The sequence below is a fragment of the Microtus oregoni genome, unplaced genomic scaffold, assembly GCF_018167655.1.
Source record: "Microtus oregoni isolate MIOR12 unplaced genomic scaffold, Mior012 000035F_ref0000213, whole genome shotgun sequence".
Classification (NCBI taxonomy): Eukaryota; Metazoa; Chordata; class Mammalia; order Rodentia; family Cricetidae; genus Microtus; species Microtus oregoni.
Window position 1 is genome coordinate 6,219,299 of NW_024543094.1, and position 14,308 is coordinate 6,233,606.

General features: G+C 37.7%; 1 protein-coding gene across 8 annotated transcripts in view; it reads left to right on the top strand.

Annotated features, from left to right (window-relative positions):
* The window catches only part of Ryr2 (ryanodine receptor 2), a 570,252-nt gene that overhangs the window by 451,556 nt on the left and 104,388 nt on the right, over positions 1–14,308 (top strand). For all 8 annotated transcript variants that reach the window (XM_041630688.1, XM_041630687.1, XM_041630690.1 and 5 more), the window contains 6 exons: positions 47–285; positions 2,130–2,211; positions 4,866–4,996; positions 9,795–10,115; positions 11,792–12,032; positions 12,896–12,983. In XM_041630688.1, the coding sequence (XP_041486622.1) occupies positions 47–285; positions 2,130–2,211; positions 4,866–4,996; positions 9,795–10,115; positions 11,792–12,032; positions 12,896–12,983 (1,102 nt within the window). The remainder of the gene's footprint in view (positions 1–46; positions 286–2,129; positions 2,212–4,865; positions 4,997–9,794; positions 10,116–11,791; positions 12,033–12,895; positions 12,984–14,308) is intronic.

Sequence of the window (14,308 nt, forward strand, 5' to 3'; positions counted from 1 at the left end):
TGATTTCTTGCTGTCTGAAAGTCCAACCTCTTCCTTGACTTCCCAGGACTGTGATGAAGACGGGCCTGGACAGTGTGAAAAGTGCTCTCAGGGCCTTTCTGGACAACGCAGCAGAGGATCTGGAAAAGACAATGGAAAACCTTAAGCAGGGCCAGTTTACCCACACCCGGAGCCAGCCCAAAGGGGTGACTCAGATCATCAACTACACCACGGTAGCACTGTTGCCCATGCTCTCGTCCCTGTTTGAACACATCGGCCAGCATCAGTTTGGAGAAGATCTGATATGTATGTAACTTTGGTCCTTAAGAACTGACTTTTGAACTAGCATCATTAGGGTCATCCCAACGTGCTTCTGCATGCAAATGTTTTTATTATTACAGAACAGCATTGGTGGGTGTTCGAATTACAGAAACCATTCTTACAGGGACAGGTCTGTGCCTCAAAGGCCTGGGAATAGAGTCACAGTTTTGGGTTGTATGTTCTGCTTTGTTGAATTCCATGAGTCCATTACATCTTTCCAATGTTTATTTTCCATTGATTTGGAACATAGAGCCATGCCACATTAAATGTTTTCAAATCATTTCTGAGTCCAACACAGATTGCTGACTGGACCTCCAAATAACATGAAATATACTGAGCCAAATGCAGCATCTAGAACACTGAACTGTGACAAGCACAAATAACTCTGTTGATAGGTTTTAGTGTGATTTTTGAGAGATATTTAATTAGCTGGTTTAGAACCAGAACTCTTAAGTTATTTTTAAAAATCACCCCAGAATACCCAGGGTTACGTGGGCTGTCCTGACCTTTGCAGTGCTCCGCTTTTGAACATGGGATGAGCCAGGAGCTTTGGGGGAGCTGACACAGAGACTCACACAGTGTAGGTTTCCAAGGTGATGATGGATCGTGCGATGTGAAGCTGCTGCGGGGCCCAGTGGCTCTTCTGCTAACTTTGGCAAAACCTCAATTCTCACCAGTAGAACAGTGCGTGTGGCCTGGAGTGTAGATGGAAGAGGGTCTGATGTTAAAGATAATTTCTTCCTTCTGTATATGGTATATCCCACCTGGCATGGCAGCAGGGTTGGAATTAGAAAGCCGTATTTCTTAGATTTCTTTGCTTTTAAAGCATGGCTTATTCAACGATCTAAAGAAATTCACTAGATCCTCGGTTTGATTTTTTTTCTAACATCAAATACTGTTGGAAGGGAATGCAAAGATGCTTGGGTAATTAGGAGTATATATTTTTCTTGCAGAGGACCTGCATTTAGCTCCCAAAATTCACTTCAGATGCCTGTCAATCCAGCTTTAGGAGGATCCAGGCTTCTGGCCTCTGCAGGCACCTGCACTAACATATGCATATTCACAGACAGACAGATAGGCATATTCCTAACTAAATATAATTTTTAAAGTCTCCTAGAGAAACTTATATATGAATGTCAGATCATTGGGGATATCGTCTGTGACTTATGGTAACAGACAGTTATTATAATTAACATTACATGAACTAAAGTCCTTTTCCATGCAAACCTTTATAGAAGATAGAATATTTTTTCCTCTCCATAAGAACACTCAAATTGACATATATTCCTTGCCTTTCCAGATAGTCTTGTGCTTTACATTATTCTTGGGCAAGTCCTTTCCCTTAACATTCAGAGAAAGACTATTAAAAATGTTTCTGAGGATGTTCTAGATCAGTGTTCTCAACCTGTGGTTCGTGACCCCTTTTGGAATGAATGACCCTTTTATAGGGGTTGCATAGCATATACACTGCATATCAGATATTTACATTATGATTCATAATAGCAGCAAAGTTATAGTTGTAAAGCAGCAATGAAAATAATTTTATGAGTGGGTCCCCACAACATGAGGAACTATATTTAAGGGTGACAGCATTAGGCAGGTCGAGAACCCCTGCTCTAGATAATCACCACACATTCTTTAAAGTGGTCTCAGCTCCCTGTGTGCAGGGAAGAATTTTGAAAAGAAACTTTTGTGTTTTATTTTGTGAATGTCTTCTTATTTTTCATTTTCCAAAGTCTAATGAGGAATCCTGGGTTCAGCTTAAACTTTCTCAGGGTTACCTGTTATGTAAGTGTTTACTTCTCAATGGAGACTCTCTTTATTCTCAGTGGAGGATGTGCAGGTGTCTTGTTACAGAATTCTGACCAGCTTGTATGCCTTGGGAACAAGCAAGAGCATCTACGTGGAAAGGTAAGAGCTGACGACAGTCTGGTACTGATGAGAACTGCACCTCAGAACTCTTTGTTTTATACTTGTTTCTTACTTTTGATGCAACCCTGATTAATCTGTCCGGTTTCCCAAGAGGAATTTGACAGTCTTTAAGAACTACTATAATAAACCTCAGTGCAATTTGTCTTTTATGCAAACACATAGTATATAAATTTATATTTATATAATACATAAATAAATATATTTAATATTATATGAATTTAAACTTAGAGCTTATAAATCTTAGGAGGGGCAGCTGCTAGCATTGTTTGTAACTTGGTATCAAAAAGGCAAACTAAGGGGCTTCCGGAGTGAAGACCTATTTAGACCCACAGCAGTCACCTAAAAAGTCCAACATGGCAGCTCTTAGTTTGTAATCCCTGGGTCCAGGGTAGAGGGGAAGAGTCAGGAGAATCCTTGGAGCTTGATTGACAGCTTAGGCTAGATGAATTGGTGGGCTTCAGGTTCAATGAGAGGCCCTGACTCAAAAACTAGGATGGGGAATGATGCAGGAACTGAGTCAATGTTGACATCTGATCTCCAGAGGTGTTACCACCCACATACATGCACAGAGAAATATAAAGTAAGCCGGAAGCTCACTAAAGCCAGCTTCATTTGCTCACATTCCAGACAGAAGTGGGTCACCATTATCAAATGCTGTTGACAGGGAAACGAAGACGTGAACTCAGCATTTGACTTGCTGTCTATTTGTGATTATTTTTTCCTAACCAATAATAATTCCAGAATTTAGAAATTCACAGCTAAAAGCATTCATATGTGAAACAGTTATCTTGTTATCATATCTTTTCACAAAATTGGTTTGGTTTATACTCATACTTAAATACCCACCTGCTCAGTTTTGTCTTTGTTTTAACTCTGTAGATTTACTAGTAGGATCCAGATTTTATTCTCAAAGGCATTTTCTTAATTTTTCCTTTCTTGTTGTTTCTTTTGTGTTTACTTTGGCACGCATAATTTTTAACTTTATGAATTTTCTTTCCTTGACTCTTAAGTGCAGATAGGTTTTTTTTATACATGGGGACTTTGGATTTTTGTTTAATGACATTTGTCAATTACTTCATAAATGTTCTTTCTCCTTAGTTTTATAATGTCAAAAGCTTACATCATACTTCTTTTTTTTTTTTTTTTGGTTTTTCGAGACAGGGTTTCTCTGTGGTTTTGGAGCCTGTCCTGGAACTAGCTCTTGTAGACCAGGCTGGTCTCGAACTCACAGAGATCCACCTGCCTCTGCCTCCCAAGTGCTGGGATTAAAAGCGTGTGCCACCACCGCCCGGCCATCATACTTCTTTTTAAGAAGGCAAAAATTGAAATAACAATTCTAGTTTTCTCCACTATGTTTTCCAGTATTCAGATTTAACTTCTCATGTTATTGTTTGAAAATATAGTAAATTGTCAGAAGCAGGGATGAAACTGTGAAAAAAGCTAGTTTTCCACCATCATGGGTCCTGAATCTGCTGGGAGAAGCCAGAATCTACAAGCAAGTGAATTCATGAATATCGGGGTGGATTGTGCTTTTCATTTAAGTAACCATAAAATAGAGAGAGCAAGATACCTAAGAATAGATCATTTAGTGCCTAACTTTTAAAGCTAATAACTAATAAAAATCCACAGCCACAAACTTACCTGATGACTTTTTTTTTAATTTCTCTATCATTAAGTGTCTAGGTATGTTTATTTTCTGGGATATTTAAAAATATCTAATAAGAATATTGTATAGGGACCAGAGAGATCTCAGCAGTGTACATTGCAGAGGAGCCAAATTCTGTTTCCAGTGGCCACTTCAGTTGGCTCATAATCTCATGTTACACCAGCTCCAAGAGACCCAGTGCACCTCCAAGGGCACCTACACTTACATCTACATATCCACACACAGATGCACATAATAAAACAAAAATTGAAAAGTATTTAAAAGTAAAAGAATGTAATATTTTATATTAATTTAAGTCACATCTCTAATACTTATATACTTCTTTTAGGGAGTTTATAATATACTTAAACAGATTTCCTATCAGTCTTTCTTTAATGAACAACTGAAAATTTCGACAAAGACATAAATTAAGAAAATTACTAATAAAAGGGAGAAGAGTGAAGGAGATACTATCAGACTTTAAACTCTGTCCACAATCAGTGAGACATAGTTTGATTTCTTAGATACTTTCTTCTTTTTATAAACAGTAAGTCAGTAAATTTGTATAAATCATAATTAGTATTACTACTTCAACTTTTCACTCTTCTGAATCCACTTAGTCACTATCAGAAATTCTTTCCTTGTTATTTTAAAAAGGAAAAGGAAAAAAAAAGGAAAAAGTAGTCAGAGAGGGAAGAAAATGTTCCAACTTGTGAGTAAAGGTGCAGAGCCTTTCATTTTGATGACTTGTTGGTCTTGTTAATCTGATTTTAAGGTTATTGTTAATGACGATTGAGCTTTTATTCAGTAGATCAAGATTTGGTCACCAAAGCATGTAATTCTTTTTTTTCCCCTTATAATATACAAAACTGGATTTCAGATATAGTTTGTAGCAATATTGGTATCCCTCTTGTAGGTTAAATCTAACAATTGTCATGTAACTTATTCAATTATTCAGCTGGAAACAGTAAACATTTTGCCCTTGTAGGCAGCGATCTGCACTCGGAGAATGCCTAGCTGCCTTTGCTGCTGCCTTCCCTATAGCCTTTTTGGAAACCCACCTGGACAAACACAATGTTTACTCCATCTACAACACAAGGTCTTCACGGGAGAGAGCAGGTAACACAGAACTATGCTTGGTTTTTGAGAAATGAAGCTGCGTCTTGATAATGTATTTTTTTTCTGCAGGGTTTTTTATTCTTGGGGTAGTGAGATCATTTGTTCAGATGTTTTTACTTCTGACAGTACAGGTAGTGCTCTTGTAGGGAATCAGTGTGCTTGCGTGAGGTTGCTCATGAACCCAGGTTACCAGAGGAACTTCCTTCCCTGGATTCTGGAGGAGGAGTAATTAGCTGTAAGGGGCAGGGTGTGGGTGATTTCTCACCTTGATTGATAGATGGGGTTGTGTATGAATAATAAAAACCCAGAGACAGATATTGGGGCTCCACATGAAGATCAGAAAAGCAAAGCAGTCAGCCACTGGCTTTTACCTCTTTGAAATCTTCAGACTAGAAGAGAGGGAGCTCCTGTCTCTTCCTGCCTTATATTCTTCTCTTTTGTTGGGATTAAAGACATGCACCACTACTGTGAGTAACTAGTGTGGCTGCTGGGGTTAAAGGTGTGTGCAACCACTGCCTGGTCTGTATGGCTGACTAGTGTGGCTGCTTTGCACTGACCTTCAGGCAAACTTTATTTATTAAAATACAAATGAAATATCACTACATGAGGTAGTTGATAATTTGATGCAATCTATGCATATGTGGGCTCAGCATCACATAATTGTAATCTTTTGTATGGCTGACCATGCAGAGGCATAGAAGGCATATAGAGGGTTTCCTATAATAACAGTAGTTTTTAATTATCTCCTTCAGTTTATGAGCTATGAGGCTCTTTGTTCTCAAGTGTTTTAATTTAGCATTCGTTTTTAAAAATGTGTACTTCCTCTAATGTTTCTGAAGGAAAATTTGTTCAATTCTCCCAAGTTAACGAGCCACACGCAAATGAATACTCTGCCGAAGCAGACAAAATAATCAGCAAATATGAAGGAAATAAGTTGATCTGCATTCTTATTGAATTGTCTTACAGTAAGCCAGGAAGGGTCATGGTATTTGTTATTTATTTCATTGATGGATTTATGCCCTTCATTGTTCTTTTTAATTTTTAACATTTATTTTGTACGTATTTGTGTGTTTGAATATATGTATGTGTATGTATACACATATATACACATGCCCACTGTTTATGCCAATGTGTCCTTGTCCTCTAAGATCCACAAGCTTGTGTGTATATTCAGTGTGTCATAGATGCAAAATCCATGTGTGGTATCCCACACAGGAGAATCCGATTATTTGTTGCATAGGCACTCCTATTTTTGCTCTTGATTCCAACTTAAAAAAAATTACTCTCCTGCTGTTGATTTCGGAGATTTGCCTTTGAGAATCTAGAATTATTAACAGGAATATGAGTTGAGCTGGATGAAAAGTAAGTAGATTGTAGTTACTCTTCTTCTGAGCTATACATTTTTGCTCTGCTCCCCTCCCTTCCTCCCTTCCCCTTCTACCCTATCTTGTTTATTTTATTTTATTATTACTATTTTATTACTTTAAAAAATCCCAATCCAAGTTCCCACTTCCTCCCCTCTTCCCACTCCCCTCCCACCTCCCTCCAATCTTAAGAGAGGGCAAGGCAACCTGCCCTGTGGAAAGTCCAAGACCCTCCCCTCTACATGCAGGTTGATCAAGTAATGCATCCAAAGAGAATAGGGCCCCAGAAAGCCCATACATGCAGTAGAAGCAATAGAGACAGTAGAGATTTGATGTCAAGTTTCTTGAGTTCTTTGTATATTTTGGAGATCTTGTACACTTTGTACATGTGGGATTGGTGAAGATCTTTTCTCATTTTGTAGACTGCTGTTTTTGTCTTGTTGATCATTTCCTTTGCTTTATAAAAGCTTCTTAGTTTTAGGAGGTACCATTTATTAAATGTTTCTCTCAGTATCTGTGCTACTGGAGTTATATTTAAGAAGTGGTCTCCTGTGCCAATGAGTTCAAGTGTACTTCCCACTTTGTCTTCTATAAGGATTCAGTATGGTTGTTTTTTGTTGAGGACTTTAATCTCTTTGGATTTGAGTTTTGTGCAAGGCCGTAGATATGGATCTATTTTCATTCTTCTATATGTTGACATCCAGTTATGCAAGCACCATTTGTTGAATATGCTTTCTTTTTTTCCATTTTACATTTTTAGCTTCTTTGTCAAAAATCAGGTGTTCATAATTGTGTGGATTGATAATTTGGGTCTTCAGTTTGATTCCATTGGTCTCCTGTCTGTTTTTACACCAATTCTGGGCTGTTTTCATTACTGTAGCTCTATAGTAGAGCTTGAAGTCAGGGATAGTGATACCTCCAGAAGTTTCTTTATTGTACAGGATTGTTTTGGCTATACTATTTTTTTTTCCTATATGAAGTTGAGTGTTGTTCTTTCAAGGTCTGTGAAGAATTTTGCTGGGAATTGCATTGAATCTGTAAATTAAGATTGACATTTTTATTATGTTAATTCTATCTACCTAAGAGCATGGTAGATCTTTCCATTTTCTGGTATTTTCTTCAGTTTCTTTCTTTAAAGATTTAAATTTCTTGACATACAGGTCTTTCATGTGTTTGGCTAGAGTTACCCCAAGATATTTTGTTATCTGTGACTATTGTGAAGGGTGATGTTTCTCTGCTTTCTTTCCCAACTGTTTATCATCTGTATAAAGGATGGCTTCTAGTCTGTCTCTTAGAATAGTCAAGATCAGCTCTTAAGGGTTAAGTGTTATAGATGCCCTCTGATAGGACTGTTTCTGTTTGAAATTTTTCTATGTCTTTGGATTTTGGTTGCTTTCTAATAATTGCAGAATGTTCTTAAACCCTAACAGGAACAACTATCTGTGAACTTGATTTTCCATGACCTAGTTACACTGTTAGGTATTTTTTTTTTGTGTGTGAACCTTACTATGTAAGGAATACTTACTGACCTGAATCATTATTTAGCTTGGGTATTTTGTCAGTTGCACTCCATGTAATAAATGAAAGTAAAGACAAATGTATTGAATGTACAATAGTAATATTTTTACATAAATTCTATATATTTGTAAGTAGTGAAAATGATTAAGTTCAGATTGTTGATTTTTTCTGTGTAATAATATAAAGTCATCTTATTTAGGCTTTGTGAATCATTTGTATTTGGCTGTTAATCAGAAACAAAGTGGATTTATTACCTCTATATAGATAAGGAACTGTGTAAGCAGAATATGTTCATGCTCAGATTTCTGTGTCTCCTCATTTGCATAGCAAATGAAACTAAATTTATGATTTTATAATTTCATTGGCCAATCATTTCAGGATCTTTCTGTGAGGTTATGACAAACAGAGGAAATATGACATAAAGATGAGTAAGATTTGATTCTTTCCCTTGGGGTGTTCTGATTTATAGGAGAGAGAGAGAGAGAGAGAGAAGCTGATAGATATGGGTAATAGAATTCAGAATAAGGACTCCTGGGCACCCGAAAGCAATATTTTCCCAGAGCTCCTGCAAAGACTTAACACAGATAATTCAGAATGAGTCTTGAAATTGAGAAGACAGAAACTGGTTCATTAGGGGAAATGCCAGGCATTTTACACTGACTGGAGATGGCTCCCAGGAGAGGTGAACAGACAATGAAGCCAGGCTGGGAAGCCAGAGGAGGGGACCAAGAGTGGGAACTGATGCCAATAGCAAAGAAGATTCATTCACCAGCTACAGAGAGGGGCTCGTGTATTGCAGCGATCCGTTCTGACAGTAGTAAGGGAGATAAACACACAGCTCAGCTGTGTTGAGAACTGGAGAAACAATGTGCCTTGACAATGCCCATTAGAAACAATAATAGGCAGTGGAGTGTCGTGAGTTTCCTGGAGGGAGAATCATCCCAGATGTGACAGCATCTAGCTAGGATGACTGGTTGGATAACACCTTTGAGAAAGTATGTTGAAGAGGAAGTGAAAAATTTTAAACTATTGTGTTTCAGTGGACCCTGAAAAAAAAATCAGGATTATAAAGAAAAAAAAGTGAATAAATAAAACTTTGAAGGATTAGGCTATAGCAAACATAGGCCAGTAGTAGTGGATGTAGTTGTCTGGATAAATATGTAAGTGGAGGAGGAGAGGGGCTAAAATTGGATCCTCAGAAGCCAGCATACAATTCAGCAAGGAGAAAGGAGTGGGATAAGGACAGTGGTGTAATGAATAAGAGTCACAAAGACTGGAGATGGTGATGGTAAGGAAGGAGGCATCCAGAAAAAGGGAGAAGCTGCCTAGCAACCAGTGAGTTATGGACGCAAAGTCATGACTTCCCTTTGTAATGGAAAACTGAGTTTAGTTCCTATATATGGATGCTTGGGAAGCAGAACTTCTGAAGACATTTGTGTATCTGTAGATATGGCGGGCCAGGAGCCAGAGAGGAAAAGGCTGGGAATAGAGAGCTGAGCAGGGTCCTGTGGTGGGAAAGTCATCGAGACTGATAGGGGGTAACTAGAGAAGTCTCCCAAAACCTCCTTCCTCTAAATAGAGGGAATAAGGGTGAATGAGGCCACATAGAAATGGCTTGAAAATGGTTATTGTGAGAAGCAGGAGGAGGAGAGAATGGCTATTCTTTTTTTGCTGTGAAGTAGGCAGAACAGCTGTCCACCAATCTAAGAGGGTGATAGCAAGGTAGGATCCTAGGGTTAGGAAATGATTTTGAAATGATGGCCAAGATAAAAGGAAGAGATGTCAGGAGAAAGATAGCCAGGTTTAGCTGAGTTTTGAAGCCCAACTTGAAATGTGTTTGTTTGAGATAGTCAAATCTGTCACATGGTACCTGTCCTTGCATGGAGCACAACCCAATTTTATCTGTGTTCCTCCAGCTCTCAGTTTACCAGCAAATGTGGAGGATGTCTGCCCAAATATACCATCCCTGGAGAAGCTCATGGCTGAGATAATAGAGCTGGCAGAGTCAGGTATCCGCTACACTCAGATGCCACACATGATGGAGGTTGTACTGCCCATGCTGTGCAGCTACATGTCACGATGGTGGGAGCACGGTCCTGAGAACCATCCAGAGAGAGCTGAGATGTGCTGTACAGCTCTCAACTCAGAACACATGAACACACTGCTGGGCAACATTCTCAAAATCATCTACAACAACCTGGGGATTGATGAAGGAGCCTGGATGAAACGCTTAGCAGGTGAGAAGCGGGGAGAACACACGCTCCCATTTGTTTTATTTCCAGAGAAGATTTGAAATATTGAAGGCGGCTAGAGACTTCCCACAGTAATCTCCAGTGATTTCTTCTGTGCTCAAAACTATCATTGCTTAGTCCCATTAGGCTATTCAAAGAGATACAGACATGATCAGACATTCACTACCTGCCCTAGTCTAGCTTTTGCTGCCATGATAAAATATCCTGACAAAAAGCATTTCAGAGAAAGAGCTTATTTTATCTGGAGTTGTAAACTAACATCACTTTTAGGATATCACAGTGGCAGGAGTTTAAAGTGGCTAGTCATACCAAATCCATCAAGTACAAAAAGAAATAAATGCTCTCGTGCTTGCTTGCTTGAGTTTACTCAGCTCAATTTCTCCACTCTTACATAGTTCAAGACCTTTTTTTTAAGTAATGATATCACCCACAGTGGCCTGGGTAATCCACATCAATTAACTTAATTAAGACAATCCCCCACAGACATACCCAGCAGCGAACCCAATGTAGATAATCCCTCACTGAGACCCTTTTCTTAGGTGATTTTAGGTTATATCGATTGACAATTAGAACTACTTCTTACATAGTTAGCACTTCCAAGCAATTTTCTGAATTATTTATTTCTATATAAGACTATTTAATAAGCAAAAGAAGCAATGATCGGTAACATCATTAATTGTTATGTAGACAGAGACAAAAATAAAACTGGGTTTTGAAACAACCCACCTTCATATTATTCTCTTATGACAACAGGCTAAGGAACTGAAGATAAAATACAACACATACAGTTCAGTTTATCATTTCAGTATTCCGGAACATATAATATTAAAATTCTGGAAGCAGCCTAAATACCCAACACCTGGAGCATGGGTAAAATAGTTTCCACATATCCTTTTACCAAATTATACATTTCTCCAAGCATTCAGAGTTCAGCACTGTTCTGTGTCTAGGGATATACTCATTGTATTATATTATATAGAGAAAAAAGCAAAAATTTTAAAGGAACACAGAGTGAACTATATTTATATATATTATGAGTTACTGCATTTATCTGTTGATGAAACTGAAGGAAATATACTAGGGTTTTAATGATCTGAATAGGTGGATTTTAAATCTTTTTTCTCATATATATTACCCAATGTATGTATGTATATATATTTGTGTACATGTATACATATTATATAACTTTTAAGGTAAAAAAATGATCTTAAAATTACTGTGTAAGCCTAGAACTATTACCAAATGCTAAATACAACAGCAGTATTCTATATAATCTAACCCTTCCATGAAAGATGTTGGGACCTCAGGTCTTGCATGATGATATTGCAGAGAGTGTTTAGCTTCTAAAAATGAAAGGAGTAGAAGACTTATTTCCATTTGGGGACTTTGTGTGATAATACTGATTTCAGGTATGATTCCAAGTCTTATTCTAAATTGTCACTCTATTGTAAAAATAATCACACTGAATTGAATCCCATAATCATATTTAAACATCAGTTATGTGTTTGTGGCTGGAAAAATGGTAGAGACCTATGCTCTGTCCTTAAGGAAGCTCTGAGAGAGAAGTGGTTGGGGATCTCACTCCCATTATCATACCAACAACTCATCTTGATTTAGTGGGTGTTCTTCAGAGAAGAACGTTAATTTCTGTTTCCGAATAGTGTTTTCGCAGCCTATCATCAACAAGGTGAAACCACAACTCTTGAAAACTCACTTCTTGCCCTTGATGGAGAAGCTAAAGAAAAAGGCTGCCATGGTAGTGTCTGAGGAAGACCACCTAAAAGCCGAGGCCAGAGGGGACATGTCTGAGGCTGAGCTTCTAATTTTAGATGAGTTCACTACACTGGCCAGGGATCTCTATGCCTTCTACCCACTCTTGATCCGATTTGTGGACTATAACAGGTACAATATGCAAAAATGACTCACTCCCCCTACCAGGTCCTTCATGACCTTCTTGGCTCATCTGTTCATATAGACCTCTTAGTTAACCGACTCCTCGACCAAAAGCTTGTTTGTGGTTATAACACAACAAAATATTAATGCGTACATGAATTCTCACTGGACATCTTCAGTTTACTACGGGGTATTGTTTGTTAAAGGTGTGCAAGTAATGTATCTACTGTTATATTGCTTCTGTTCTACAGCAGAGACTGGAGCTATAGATGTACAAGCCTGCAGGTTATTCAGCAAGAAAATGCACTTTATGTATACAAATTGTTTACTATGTATACATAATATATATATATATATAATACAGTATGTATACATACACAAAACATACTATACATAAGTGTGAATGTGGTTTATAAAGCAACCATTTGTCAAAATAAAACTAATTTTTAAAAAAATTTCTTTCTCTTGAAACATAACATACTATACATAAGTGTGAATGTGGTTTATAAAGCAACCATTTGTCAAAATAAAACTAATTTTTAAAAAATCTCTTTCTCTTGAAAAGTTGATGGACAGTTAAAACACACGTTTTTAAATATTACATGATACCACTTAACTATTATGAATTATTTTGTCCACAAACCTCATTTCGGCAAACTGGGCATGACAACACGTATCTTTAATCCCAGCACTCAGGAGAGATAGAAGTAGGCAAATCTCTTTGAGTTTAAGTCCAACCTGGTTTACATAGCAAATTCTAGGTTAGCCAGGGACCCACCACCCCCAAAGGCTTTGATAGAAAGGATTTAGGAAAGGTTGTTTTGTTTTTCTTCATTAACTCTAGCTGAGAATCTGCTTATCATATCTTCCAGGGCAAAGTGGCTGAAGGAGCCCAACCCAGAAGCAGAGGAGCTCTTTCGAATGGTGGCTGAAGTTTTCATCTTCTGGTCCAAATCCCACGTAAGTATGAGAATGCTGGCCAACAGCATCTATTGTTTGATGTATGATAAGGACTTTGCAAAGGTAGACCAGTTGTCTGGTTTCTGAGGTTATTATCTGAATGACGTTTCTTGAGTTTGTGTCCTAGAATTCACTTTATAACTTAGAACAGGATGAAGGTAACTCTGAGGATTTCAGGGAAATGGAGCCTCTCTTAAACTCAGTAATTTATCTTTTAAAGATAAAATTTTGATAGTATTGTATATTAAGGTGAGCACTTATATTCCCCCTCTTTTAGACAGTGCCTAATGTAGCCCAGGCAGGTATTAAGTGCTCACTTCACCTCCATATTCTTGGATCCTTTAGGACATGTCTGATTTAAAATGACTTTTTTTTTTTTTTTTTTTTGGTTTTTTGAGACAGGGTTTCTCTGTGGTTTTGGAGCCTGTCCTGGAACTAGCTCTTGTAGACCAGGCTGGTCTCGAACTCAGAGATCCGCCTGCCTCTGCCTCCCGAGTGCTGGGATTAAAGGCGTGCGCCACCACCGCCCGGCTTAAAATGACTTGTTAAACATGTATGTATGTATATTCAGATTGATGTCTGATATCTGTGACATACTAAGAAATTCTCTTAAGGTGTTTCTGCTCCTAAATAAATAAAATGAAGTATTTTGATTGTTTATTTTGTGCTTAGCTATGCTAGACTAGGGATCTGCCCTGATATAGATCTCAACTCTTGATATTTTGAGACAGGTCCTCACTTTGTATCTTAAGCTGGCCTTGGAGTTAGCCTGACCTCAAACTTGTAATTCTCTTGCTTCTGTGGGACCTTGGCATGTGCCAACATGCCTGATGAATGGTTTCTTATTTTGCACAATTCATTAACTTCTTTGGGATATTTTGGGAGAAATGTATATTCTGAGATAAATCAACCCATCTCCACCTGCCAAAAGCAGAGACGAATTGACAATCTATTACCTTTCCCTCTCTCCCATGGGTAACCCAATTTTTAAATGGCAAGTGGACACACGGGTACAATCCAGGATTAGATGCTTTAGCAAGCTGAAAACTGCTGTGAAATTGACATATGTATTCTACTCGTCAATCATTTAAACACCAAATGAAATGTCTTTGAATTTTTGTCTTAAAGAATATTTTGGAAGGAGGACTCCATTATAATAAGCAGGCTCATTTAATGGTTCTTTGAATAGTAGAAATAATGATATATCTTAGAATCAAACATTTATGTATTGAAATTTTCTCCAAATGTTTAAGATCAATTGATTTTACCATTCTGTTTCTAAATAAAAAGTACATAAAATAATGTTATAGTATTTTTAGAATTAG